General features: G+C 38.2%; 1 protein-coding gene across 5 annotated transcripts in view; it reads left to right on the top strand.

The window, feature by feature from the left end:
- CCDC30 (coiled-coil domain containing 30) overlaps positions 1-13,128 on the top strand; it is a 103,806-nt gene that overhangs the window by 20,852 nt on the left and 69,826 nt on the right. For 4 of the 5 annotated variants that reach the window (XM_037032527.1, XM_037032526.1, XM_037032528.1 and 1 more), the window contains 3 exons: positions 5,181-5,334; positions 9,725-9,796; positions 11,931-12,046. In XM_037032527.1, the coding sequence (XP_036888422.1) occupies positions 5,181-5,334; positions 9,725-9,796; positions 11,931-12,046 (342 nt within the window). Of the gene's footprint in view, positions 1-1,809; positions 2,131-5,180; positions 5,335-9,724; positions 9,797-11,930; positions 12,047-13,128 lie in introns of those variants that run through there. The other variant, XM_037032529.1, reaches the window with a different exon arrangement.

The following is a 13,128-nucleotide window of genomic DNA, read 5'->3' as shown; positions in this document are numbered from 1 at the left end:
ATTGGAAGAATTCACATCATTAAAATGTCCATACTACCCAAAGCAATCTATAAAATCAACACAATTCCTATTAAAATACCAATGGCATAATTCACAGATGTAGAACAAATATCCAAAAATTTGTATGAAGCCAAAAAGCCCCAAATATCCTCAGCTATCTTGAGAAAGATGAACAAAGAGGGATCACGGTACCTGATATCCAACTATACTGTAAGGCCACTGTACTAAAAACAGTCTGGTACTGACATATGGACAAGCATACAGATCAATGGAACAGAACAGAGAGCCCAGAAATAAACCCAGGGCTTTAAGGTTAATTAATATTTTACAAAGGAGATAAGAGCATTCGATAGGGTAGAGACAATCTCTTCAATAAATGGTGTTGGGAGAACTGGACTAGTACTTGCAAGAAAATGAAACTAGGCTACCAACATGCACCAAACACCAGAATAAACTTGAAATGGATAAAAGACTTAAATATGAGCTACAAGGCTATAAAAATCCTAGAGAAAAACATAGGCAGTAAAATTTCAGATATCTCACATAGCAATATTTTTGCTGGTATATCTGCTAGGGCAAGGGAAACAAATAAACAAATGGGACTACGTCAAATTAAAAAGCTTCTGCACAGCTAAAGAAACCATCAGCAAGTTGAAAAGAGAACCCACTGTATGGGACAACACATTTCTCAATGATATATTGGACAAGGGTTTAATCTCCAAAATATATAAAGAACCCATATGACTCAACACCGGGAAGACAGACAATCCAATTAAAAATGGGCAAACAACCTGAATAGACTCTTCTCCAAGGAGGGCATACGCATGGCCCATAGACATATGAAAAATGCTCATCATCACTAGCCATCAGAGAAGTGAAAATTAAAACCACACTGGGATATCACCTCATACCTGCCGAAATGGCTACCATTAATAAGTCAAAAAACAACACGTGTGGGTGAGGATGTGGGAAAAAGGGAACCCCTAGTGCACTGTTGATGAAAATGCAGACTGGTGAAGTCACTGCGGAAAACAGCAAAAAATTAAAAATGAAATTGCCGTTTGACCTTGTGATCCCACTGCTGGGTATATATCCTAAGAATCCTGAAACACAAATTCAAAAAATAATGCTTCCTATATTTATAGCAGCATTATTTTTTATAAAAGCCAAGATTTGGAAACAGCCTAAGTGCCCATCAGTAGATGAGTGGATAAAAAAAGCTGTACATTTGCACAGTAGAATACTATGCAGCAGTAAAAAAGAAGGAATTCTTATCTTTTGTGACAGCATGGATTGAAATGGGGGCTATTATACTAAGTGAAATAAGCCAGTCAGTGAAAGACAAATATCATATGGTTTTACTTATAAGTGGAATTTAATTAACAAACTAACAACCAAAATCGACTCGGGGGCACAGAAACATGGAACAAACTGACAGTTGTAAGAGGGGAGGGGGAAGGTGGGGACTATTTGAAAAAAAAGTGAAGGAATTAGTCAAAGAACATATATGTATGACCCATGGACATAGTCAATGGTGTGGAATTGATTGTAGGAATGGAGGAAGGAGTAGGTGGAGAGGGGCAAAGAGAAAAATTGGGACAATTCTAATAGCATAAACAATAAAATATTTTAAAAGTATAATATTTTCTCAAGAAAAAAGGAACTAGGAAAACTCAGGAGAGGGGCTGAGTTAGACAGAATGGATAAAAAGACTTCCAGTGGAGGTGACATTGAGTAGTATTTTCAAGCTGAAAAGATGTTATCTAGATGAAGATACAGAGAAAAACATTTCTGGTGGTGGAAAGACAAAATAGTGTATAGTTCAGACTGGTTTATGTGAGTGAGTGCTGAGAAAAGTGTTTGGAGGTATTTCAGGAACCACATCATGTGAGATTCATATGATAAAGAGTTTGGACTTAGTACCCAGCAGTGGTCCTGGAAGATACTATAAAAATAAAAATGTTTGAATGTATGAATGATTGACTGGTTATAGATGGCCTGAAGCGGCGCTAAATGATTTTAAGAGGTGAGTAACATCATCTGATTTGTGTTTTAGAAAAAAACACTCTGGTCACAGTGGATGTATGGATTGGATAGGGGCCAGATTGGAAGCAGGGATTTCAGGACAAGGTATATAATTAATTAAATAACAAGAACCAAACACAAGGCTCAGAGTGTAACTAGAGAAGGGAAGATGGACTAAGTCATTAAGGAGATGGAGTTTATAAAACAAGTTGACGTTGGGGGTCAAGTCTTCGATGACTCTATTCCTATCTATCCTTTCACTATTAGGTCATAGTTTTCCTAATAATGGACAGAAAGAATTAGAACAAGTACTTGAAAGGGGTTTTTTATTTATTTTTATTTTTAGAGAGAGGAGAAGAGGAAGAGAAACATCAATGTGTGGTTGCCTCTCATGTGGCCCCACACTGGGGACCTGGCCCGCAACCCAGGCATGTGCCCTGACTGGGAATCAAACCAACAACTCTTTGGTTCACAGGCCTGTGCTCAGTCCATTGAGCTACACCAGCCAGAGCAGAAAGGTTTTCGTTATTATAAAATGTTATGAAATGTAAACATTTCATTGCCTCCCTAGTTTTGTTTTGCATAGGCTAATGTTAAATTTACCTGTGCATAAAGTAGAAGAGAGAGTCATTCCAACCAAAATGGGGCCACATAGGATGATTTGGAAGCCCAAGGAATATTACAAGAACAAGGCCTTGTAATTCATCAGCTTTCCAGGTGTACTTTTAATATGCTGATTTGTGGGAATGAACACATATGAGGGGTTTGGGGAATATTCTTTGGTCTGCTATACTGTTTTACTTTTATCTTGAGTTTGTCTGGCTTTTAATGGGGTTTTTGTTATTTGCTCCCCTGACTTCATCTGTCCTTGGGTTTAGCTGACACAAATGGCATTAATTGGGCATCTGTGCTCTATGTCCCAGACCAAGGAGATTTAAGCTAGGTATTCTTTGATGAGGGAGGAGAGTTATAAACCACTCACTCTCAGTTTTCCTTGGTTAAAGGAGATAAGTTCTTCTGATTCACCAGCTGTCTGTAAGTTGCTCAAACTGTTTGGCCCTGTTTAATTTTCTTGTTTCAGTTTCCCCATTCCACTCACCCAGGAATTTTTCCAGCTTCTTATCACCCTGTTTCAAACTGACATTTAAAATACTGTGCTTTACTATGGAAGTGGGGGATGGGCTGCATGGAGTGTGTGAGGGAGGAAAACTGGGACAACTATAATAGCAATATCAATAAAATATTTTTAAAAGAAAAATAATTAAAATAATGTGCTTTACATTTTAAAGGACTCCTCAAAAGAGGAGCTCCAAACATATTTGGAAGGATGTACGTACTGTCCCAGTGTGATTTTTCCACATTGTCCAAATGTATGTTATATTCTTACAAAATGTAAGAGTTTCTTCTTTCTTACTGCTATTGTGTGGTATTCCATTGTGTAAACGTACCGCAGGTTTTTAATCCACTCCTCTGCTGGTGGGCCCTTTGGCTGTTTCCAAGTCTTGGTCATTGTAAACAATGCTGCAGTGAACATAGGGGTGCTTACATTCTTTTGAATTGTTATTTTGGGTTTTTCAGATGAATTCCCAGAAGTGGAATTGCTAAATCTTACCTTTTGGAACAGCATGGATGGACCTGGAGAGTATTAGGCTAAGTGAAATAAGACGGTCAGAGAAAGACAAGCACCATATGATTTCACTTATCTGTGACATCTAATGAACAAAATAAACAAAATAGAAACAAACTCACAGACACAGAAAACACACTGACAGCTGTCAGAGGGGAGGGGGCTAGAGTGAAAAAGATGAAGGGATTAGCAAAAAAAACTCATAGAAAGACGCAGTATAGTGATTACAAGGGGGGGCATTAAATTGTGACAGAAAGAGACTTGACTCTGGGTGGTGAACACACAATACAATTTACAGGTATAGTATAGAATTGTACACCTGAAACCTATATGATTTTATTAACCAATGTTACCCTAATAAATTCAATAAAAATTAAATAAGTTATGCTGATGTAATATACAGCGTGGTAGCTATAATTAATAATACTGTACTGCATATCTGCAAGTTGTTGAGAGTAGGCCTTAAAAGTTCTCATCACAAGAAAAAAAATTCTGTAACTACGTATTGTGACACATATTAACTAGATTGTGGTGGTCATTTCTCAATGTATACAAATATCAAATCATTATGCTGGGCACATGAAAGCAATAAAATGTTTCATGTCAATTATACCCTAATAAAAAGTGCACAAAATGGAAAAAACCATAATGTTTTATAAAAATGTAATTGCCAGAGTTGATTCCTTACATGCAATGTCCAAAAACAAGCAAAACTAAACTACTACCTTTGTTGTTTCGAAATGCGTGCCTCTGTGGGGAGGAAGGGGGATGTACTTTTGGGGAGGAAGGGGGCTGTGATTGGAAAGGAATACAAAGGAAGCTTAGCAACGGTAGCATAAGAGTGTGGAGCTAAGGATTTGGGGGGAGAAGATAATTAATTTTTCATTCAATTTTATAGAGCTTGAATCTTTTTTACTATGTGCTTGGGTTAAACCAGAAAACCAACCAATCAAAAACAGATGTTAAGTAAAATATAGTCTCCCAAGGAGACTTGCAGCCAGGGGAGCAGTGGGCAGCAGCAACTTGACCCAGGCTTACCCACTGATCCTGTCTCCAGGACCCACATTTTCTCTGACTTTCTGGTGAACTAAAAGCAGCCTGCCTTGACTCACTTCTGTCTCTTTGACCTTTACTTTCCAGTGAGCTAACAGCTGCCCTGCCTCACCTTACTCCTTACCTGTAGCTTTTCTAGGGAGCCAAAGCAGAGCTCTGCTGAGGTTCTCTCCTGTTACTTCTTCTACCCTAAGTCTTTCCTTTGTTTACTGTCACCCTCATAAATAAATGTAGAATCAAAATCACCCAGACTCGTATTGTGAAATCTTTCCCAAAGTCAAAAACCCACACACTACAGGCATGTTTATAGGTCAAAAATAATCAAATATCACCAATTTTATAAGCTTCAACTTAATGAAAAGATGCATATAAATGAAATATTGTTGGTCACCTTGGTGGTTTTTAAACACATAAAATAGTGCAATGTTGTAAGAGTATACTTTTTGTTTTATTACTAACAATGCTTTTATTTTAGTTCCATAACAAAGACATCGAAAAAGATGAAACTTCACAAAACTGCATAGAGAGAGATGTGGAGCAAATAGCAAAGAGGTTAAGGATGGCCCATGAGGAAATCCGAAGGCTCGCTAATGAGCTGCAAGGGAACGAGAAGGAACAGACTAAATTAGGTAAGCTGTGGTTACAGAAGAACATTTCTGACCTTGTTTTCTTTAAATTGTATTTTGTTGATTGTGCTATTACAGTTGTCTCAACTTTCCCTCTTTGCCCTCTCCACCCAGCAACCCCACTCCCTCAGGCAATTCACACAACCTTATTCATATCCGTGGGTCGTGCATATAAGTTCTTTGGCTACTTCATTTCCTGTACTGTACCTTACATCCTCATGGCAATTCTGTAACTACCAATTTGTACTTCTTAATTCCTTCACCTCTTCACCCACTTCCCATTTGGCAACCATTAAAATGCTCTCCGTATCTATGATTCTGTCTTTATTCTTATTTGTCTAGTTTGTTTTTTAGATTCAGTTGTTGATAGATATGCATTTCTTATCATTTTATTGTTCATAGTTTTGATCTTCTTTTTCTTAAATAAGTCCCTTTAACATTTCATATAATAATGACTTTGTGATAATGAACTCTTTTTTTGTGTGTCAGAAGTTCTTAACCTGCCCTTCGATTCTAAATGGCATCTTTGCTGCATAGAGTAATCTTAGCTGTAGGTCCCTGCTTTTCATGACTTTCTATATTTCTTGCCAATCCCTTCTAGTCTGCAAAGTTTCTTTTGAGGAATCAGCTGACAGTCTTATGGGAACTCACCTGTAAGTAACTAACTGCTTTTCTCTTGCTGCTTTTAAAATTTTCTCTTCATCTTTAACCTTTGACATTTTAATTATGATGTGTCTAGGACTGGGCCTCTTTGCATTCATCTTGTTTGGGACTCTCTGTGTTTCTGGACTTGCATGTCTGTTTTCTTCATCAGATTAGAAAAGTTTTCTTTCATTATTTTTCAAATAGATTTCCAGTTTTTTGCTCTTTCTCATCTTCTTCTGTTACCCCTATGATGTGAATGTGGGACCATCCACTCTATTGTTGTTTTCCTGTAAATTGCTCTTTATTTCAATTAGTGTATCCCTTGTTTCTGACTGAATCTTTTATGAACTAAATTCCTTGAGCATCCTTTTAATCATTATTTTGAACTCTGCATCTGATGGATTGCTCATTTCCATGTTGTTTGGCTCTTTTTCTGGAGTTTTGAACTGTTCTTTCATTTGGGCCATTTTCTTACTCTCTTCATTTTGGCAGCCTCCCTGTGTTTATTTCTGTGTATTAGGTAGGGCTGCTATGACTCCCTGTCTTAGTAGTGTGGCCTAATATAGTAGGTGTTCTGCGGAGTCCTTTGGCACAGCCTCCTCTATCACCTTTTGTGAGGTGCGCCCTTCATGTGGGCTGAGTACACCCTCCTACTCTACTTGGGCCTTGGTTGCTCTTGGCAGGTCAATTCTACTGTAAGGATTGGCTGTGACCACTGACCACCAACCTCTGTACTCCATGGAGGATCAACTGTGCAGGGGCAGGGTGGTGGTACTCCCACAAGGTCTATAGCTGTCCAACTGGGTGAGCAGGCTCTGGGATTTCCCAGGTGATATAGGCCAAGTTCAGACCCCACCTGTGTTCTGTGCAGGACCACCCTGCCTAGACTATAAAGCAATCTGAGATGGCTGCTACTTGTGCTGGTCTTGGAGATTTCCAGGTGACGCCAAACTGTGAATCTAGGCTGCCTCCTGCTAGTGCCAGGCCTGTGGCCACTTAGTAAGAGGTATGGGAGCTGGGGGCTCACTGAGACCAACTGTTGTTTGGTTGAGAGGTTTTAGGAAGTTGTGAAGCATGAGCCAAGACCAGCCGTTCATGTGGAAAAGTGACTGTTAACAGCTTGAGTGGGTCCATAAGTTGGGTGGGATGGAGTCTCGGGATCTCCAGGGTGGGGAAAACAGTATTAGCCAGTTGATGGAATCTCAGATATAGCTCCAGCCTGCTGGCTCTGTTGGTGGAGGATTCAGAGAAGGGACCAGTGGCCTCTGCCCACCTTTCTGACTGGGAGAAAGCTATCCCCCAGCTCTCATCTTGACACACATCAGTCCTCCCTGTATGCCACTGGTGCCTTTCAAGCAGCAACCCCCATCTGGAGCTCAGAGGGAGTGAGTCTGAGCAAGTCCATGTGTGGGTTCTTTAAAGGGAACTGCTTGAGAATCCAGCAGTTTCTTCCACTGACTAAGTCTCTGCTGATCTTTGCAGCCAGAAGTTATGGGTATTTACCTTCCTGGGCTGGGGGACCTGGTGTGGGGCTGGGACTCCTTGCTCCTGAGATATCTCTCCCAAATTTTTATCCACCACATGTGGTTGTGGGACCAGCTTGCTTCACATCTCTGTCCCCTGACTACCAGTCTGGATGGATGTGGTTTCTTTAATTCCATAGTTGTCAGACTTCCCTTCAATTTGATTTCTGATGGATCTGAGTGATGATTGTTCCATAGTATAGTTGGAATTTTGATGTGGTTGTGCAAGGAGGTAAGCCATGTTTACCTATGCTACTATATTGACCAGAAGTCTACTGTGTTTTAAGTGTAATGATCTTTTTTTCAGGTGAAACATGAGTACCTTGAGAAAATAATCTTATCAGATAAACATGTAAAAATCTGATAAAGACCCTCATTTTCTTCAGTGTCCACAAATTATTATTGAAGCATAGGCATAACATACCTACCAAGAAGTGCACAATTCTTTTTTTAAAAAAGAATTTATTTATTTATTTATTTATTTATTTATTGGGCAAGGTAAGGAGAAAGAGAGAGAGAAAAACATCAATGTGTGCAAGAAACATCAATCAGTTGCCTCTTGTACGCTCCCAACTGGGGACTCCCCACCCCCACAACCCAGGCCTGTGCCCACACGGAATCAAACCAGCAACCTGTTGGTTCACAGGCCGACTTTCAATTTACTGAGCCACACCAGCCAGGACAGGAGTTCTTTATATATATTAGATATGAGCTTTGTGTTGGTTACAAATGTGATGTTGGGGTGTTTTGTTTTTTGCCACATGGAAATGCTAATATTTATCAGGTCATATTTAACAGGGCTATTCTTTTGGTATAGGGGACAACGCTCCAACCGACTGAGCCGCACTGGCCAGGGCCAGAACTATTCTTTATGGTTTCTGGGTTTGCATGTGTAGAGACTTTTCCCCATCACTACAGTGTTGAGAATGTCCACCTCTGGGTTTCTTCTTTTTAGTGCTTTTATGGTTTGGCTGTTTATATTTTAGTCTTTGCTTTATCTATAATTTATTTTAGTATAACATTTAAAAATTTCTGTCTCTTTTCAATATTTATAATCTGCAATTATTGAAGAAATTAGACTGATTCTTTTCAAATGTCATTTGTGGATTACCTTAAGGTCACATCTAGAGAATTTTATATGTATAAAATAATAATGATTCTGTCAAATTGATTGTGAGACTGAAAACAAAAAATATCAGGACGTTTGAGATTTTTGAAGGATGCATTTTAAACAGTAAATACAAATAAACTTCTTAGAAAATAGAATTGTTCTATATCCTAATTGGATTGCTGGGTATATACTTATATATAATTGTCAAACTATATACTTAAAAGGATGAATTTTACTGTCTGCCAATTGTACCCCAATAAACCCAATTTAAAAAAGAAAAGAAAAGATTTGGCTGTGTGAGAACTGGTCTTTGCTGCTTGCAATACAGGAGAAAGGAAAAGCGGTACACCCATTACTCAGTTACACTTGGACACAACAGAGCGCAATCACATGGCACCTGCTCCATCAGCAGCTGGTAGGTCTGGCAGATCCTAAGCTATCAATTGAAATCTGTCTCTACAGTGAGTAAACTGGGAGCAGACTGCTGGGAAGCTGAATTAGCAAGTCTTTTAATATGTTATCCATAAAAGCAGCTCACGGGGCCTAAGCTGTTTGTACAAACAGTGGTTTATGCTGAAGTCCTGCTTTCCTTCTGTTCTGACAGCCTGGGATTTTAGTATGCACTGTGCAGAAGATGATGTACGTGTATATGTGACCAGCCCCCTATAAATACCTCTGGCCCTGAGACTGTAACGGGTTTTTCAGGTAGACCTTTCACACGTATTGCCAATTTTTTTTCTGGAGAAATTAAGCACATCCTGCACAACTCCACTATAAGACTCTTAATAGCTTCTGCCTGATTTTCTCTGGATTTTGTCCCATCCACCTTTTCTTTGTAATTAGGAATGATCTCTTATAAGATGCGTATTAGTCTTTTACTTCTGGGAGATTTTTCATCCATGATAGGAGGCCCAACAGTTATTTGAAATTTGATTATTACACAAATTATGTGCTCTGTACACAAATACAGGGGGTGGCAAAAGTAGGCTCACAGTTGTGAGTATGAGAAACAGAGTTTATTCTTGTGTTATTATGTATTAATGATCATATTATTTTCCATATGAACAACTCTAAACATACTTTTGTCCCACCCTGTGGCTTTGTTTTCTTTTAGATACTGTACTTGAGAAGGCTCAACTAGAAATTGAAGAACTCAAAGCAAATTTGATAAAGCTGAAAGAAAATGGTGAGTCATTTTAGCAGATGTAATATTTAATTTTTTTATTTTAAAGATTTTATTTATAGTTAGATAGAGGGAAAAGGAGGGAAAAAGAGAGTAAAACATCAATTGTGGTTGCCTTTTGTGCGCCCCCACTGGGGACCCAGCCCGTAACCCAGGTAGGTGTCCTGATCTGGGAATCGAACCTGCAACCCTCAGGTTTGCACACCAGCATTCAATCCACTGAGCCACACCAGCCAGGGCAGCAGATGTAATATTTAATAATAATAATACAGTAAATAATAATATAACATTAAACAATGTTTTAAAATAATATTATTTAACAATTATAATAATAATAGCCCTACTACTGCTATTATTACTGCTATTATTACTACTACATCTATGCCAGGCCCTTTACAGGCATTCCCTCTAATCCTCACAACAATTCCAAGCAGTAAGTATAATTATTTCCACTTCACAGATGAAGAAACTGAGTCATGGTGAGGTTAAGTGAATTAGCCCATTTGGACAGTGGTGTACTACGCAGAACAAAATGAGAGAATAGATAAACAAATTGTGGTACATTAATTAAATGGACTAAAGAACAAAGATCAAATTATTGCTATAACACAGATAAATCCCAAAAATATATGCTGAGTGAAATAAGCCTGACACAAAAAATACATATATTGTAAGATTCCATTTACATGAAAACCAAGGACAAGCAAAACAAGCCTGTCGTGATAGAAGTCAGGGAGTCAGGGTGGATGGGAGTAAAGAGCTGATTGAAAAGGATGTGAGGGAACTTTACGGGGTGATGCAAATGTTCTTTATCTGTTTGGGGGGAAGTTCACAGGTACATAAAATTGTCAAAGTTCATTGAACACTTAAGATATGTGTGTTATATAGTATATAATTATACCTCAATTAAAAATAGTTCCAAATAAGAAATAAAAAATGACTTTATAAAGATTGTCCTGTCAATATATCCATGGAATGTTTGCAAGTGATGAAGCTGCAGGCAGTAACACTGCAGACAGTAGGTATAACATTATTTAAACTTTTAAAAATTGCATATGCCAAAGGTAGAACAAATCTCGTTTGCATTCTCTCTCTCATATATATAGATAGATAGATAGATGATATATATCATATATATATCTTAGTATATCTCCTACATATCTTAAGTGTTCAAAGTCAATATACTTTGACTATATGTGAGTTGTGAATATATATTACATATGTAGGGATTGTGAATAATTTATTTTCTTTTTAATGTGTTTTTAGCATTTTTCAAATTTAAAAAATTTACACACTTAGGAGAAAAAATGAGTGTAGCAAGGGAGAAAATATGAAGAAGGAAAAATTAATACAACTTAAATACAAAATAGGCAATGAAGAAGGGAAACAAAGACTTCAAAGCAGAAGAAAGAAAGAGAGAGAGAGAGAGGGAGGGAAAGGAAGGAAGGAAGGGAAAGAAAAAAGAAAAGGAAAGGAAAGAATAGAAAAAGAAAAGAAAAGAGAAATAAGGAGAAAACAGCTAAAAAGAAACAGCTACAAATTCAGGAAAGTTGCAGGCAGCAAGTTTGTATTATCAGAACCTTGATGAGCACCAGAAAGAGCGAGTCTTAACATCAGGTGCTAAGCTGAGGTGCTACAGCTTTAATGGCGGTGTAGCTACAGGCAAAGAGATGGCTTTGATGAATTAACTTGCTTTAACGTGGTAACTGTGTTCTTTCACTGCTCCCAGTTTACTTCGGGCACCTACAGGGCACCTGCTGTTAGTGAATAGACGAGAAGTATCTAGGAGTATGTGGGGTGTGTAAGAGAGACAAGACCATACGGAAGCCAGGAAGGTCATTTTTTAAAATCATTTAACTTCTAGAAGATAGGCTCAACTGTTTAAAAATTCTGGGTCCTGGAAGAACTTCTATTACTGGAAACCCTGCACACAAAAGTTCAATTCATTAGTCTTGGTGTGAGAAATAAAACACATTCTGTTCTGTTTCATTAGGCTGGTCAAATATGCTGGCGCTAGACATTAGATTCAGAGACATGACAAAAAGTCAGGAAACCGCACTTGCTCAGTTTTGGGAGTTAATGCCTCCAAGTGAAAACGTTGTTCTGGTTGAATAGAGTGCATTCTCCTCTGTTTTAGATTCAATTGACCTAAAGAAAGCAAAGGAGTATAATCAGAGACTGAATGAGGAAATTCTGGCTTTAAGAACTCGGGTTCGATCACTTGACTCAGAAAGAAAAGTGCTTGGGGAAGTGGTAAGTTGTTTAATTTAGTTTGTTCTTAGAATTATTTGAAATGTGTGTAGAATAACAACCCAGCAGAAGAGCAATAAAGATACACACCACCTCTTGGTCACTATTGAGGATGGATATTCATGGCTCTAGGATCCCAGGAAAATGCCATCCTTTGACTTGAACGCATGCTGTCAGTGTTTGTATTCTATACATCTTAACTACCTATGCTAAACAGTAATCTTGTTGCTATTGTATGAATTTATGATCTCTTCTCTTTTTTTAGATTTTATTTATTTATCTTTAGAAAGGAAGGGAAGGAGAGAAGGAAATATCAATGTATGATTGCCTCTTGTGAGTCCCCTGCTGGGAACTGGCCTGCAACCCAGGCATGTGCCCTGACTGGGAATCGAACCACGATTGTGTGGTTCGTAGGCCCATGCTCAATCCACTGAGCTACACCAGCCAGGGCTTTATGATCTCTTCTTTTTAATGGGGATTTAGATAATAGTTTACACTCAACACATTTACCAAATAGAAATTATTACTCTATTATACTGGATATGTTTGAGATTATTAATACTACCCCTTAGTTGTGTTACATTTTTAACCACTTCTCCTTAGCAATTAATTGATTTTTTAAAAAGACTTTATTTATTTATCTTTAGCAGAGAAAGGAAGGAGAGAGGGAGAGAAATATCAACGTATGGTTGCCTCTCATGCGTCCCCTGTTGGGAACAGGCCTGCAACCCAGGCATGTGCCTATACTGGGAATTGAACTGCGGTACTTTGGTTCGAGGGCCCACGTTCAATCCACTGAGCAACACCAGCCAGGGCGCAATTAATTGATTTTTAATATGTACTTTCAAGTTCTGGGTATATTATATATCCCTTCAATTTTAGTTTATATTAAATTCACAATTGTATCTCTATGTCTGTAACACAGTGCCTGGCATATATACCAGGTACCAAAAATTTCATTGCGAGAATGAATAAATAGCCATTAGGGTGGCTATTATTAAAACAACAGAAAATAACAGATGCTGATGATGATGTGGAGACATTAAAATCCTTGTGCACTGGTGGGGATGTAAAATGGTACAGCC

The sequence above is a fragment of the Sturnira hondurensis genome, unplaced genomic scaffold (genome assembly GCF_014824575.4).
Source record: "Sturnira hondurensis isolate 20B ecotype Veracruz unplaced genomic scaffold, ASM1482457v3 Scaffold0021490, whole genome shotgun sequence".
Taxonomy (NCBI): Eukaryota; Metazoa; Chordata; class Mammalia; order Chiroptera; family Phyllostomidae; genus Sturnira; species Sturnira hondurensis.
This window is presented reverse-complemented; position numbering and strand designations above follow the sequence as displayed.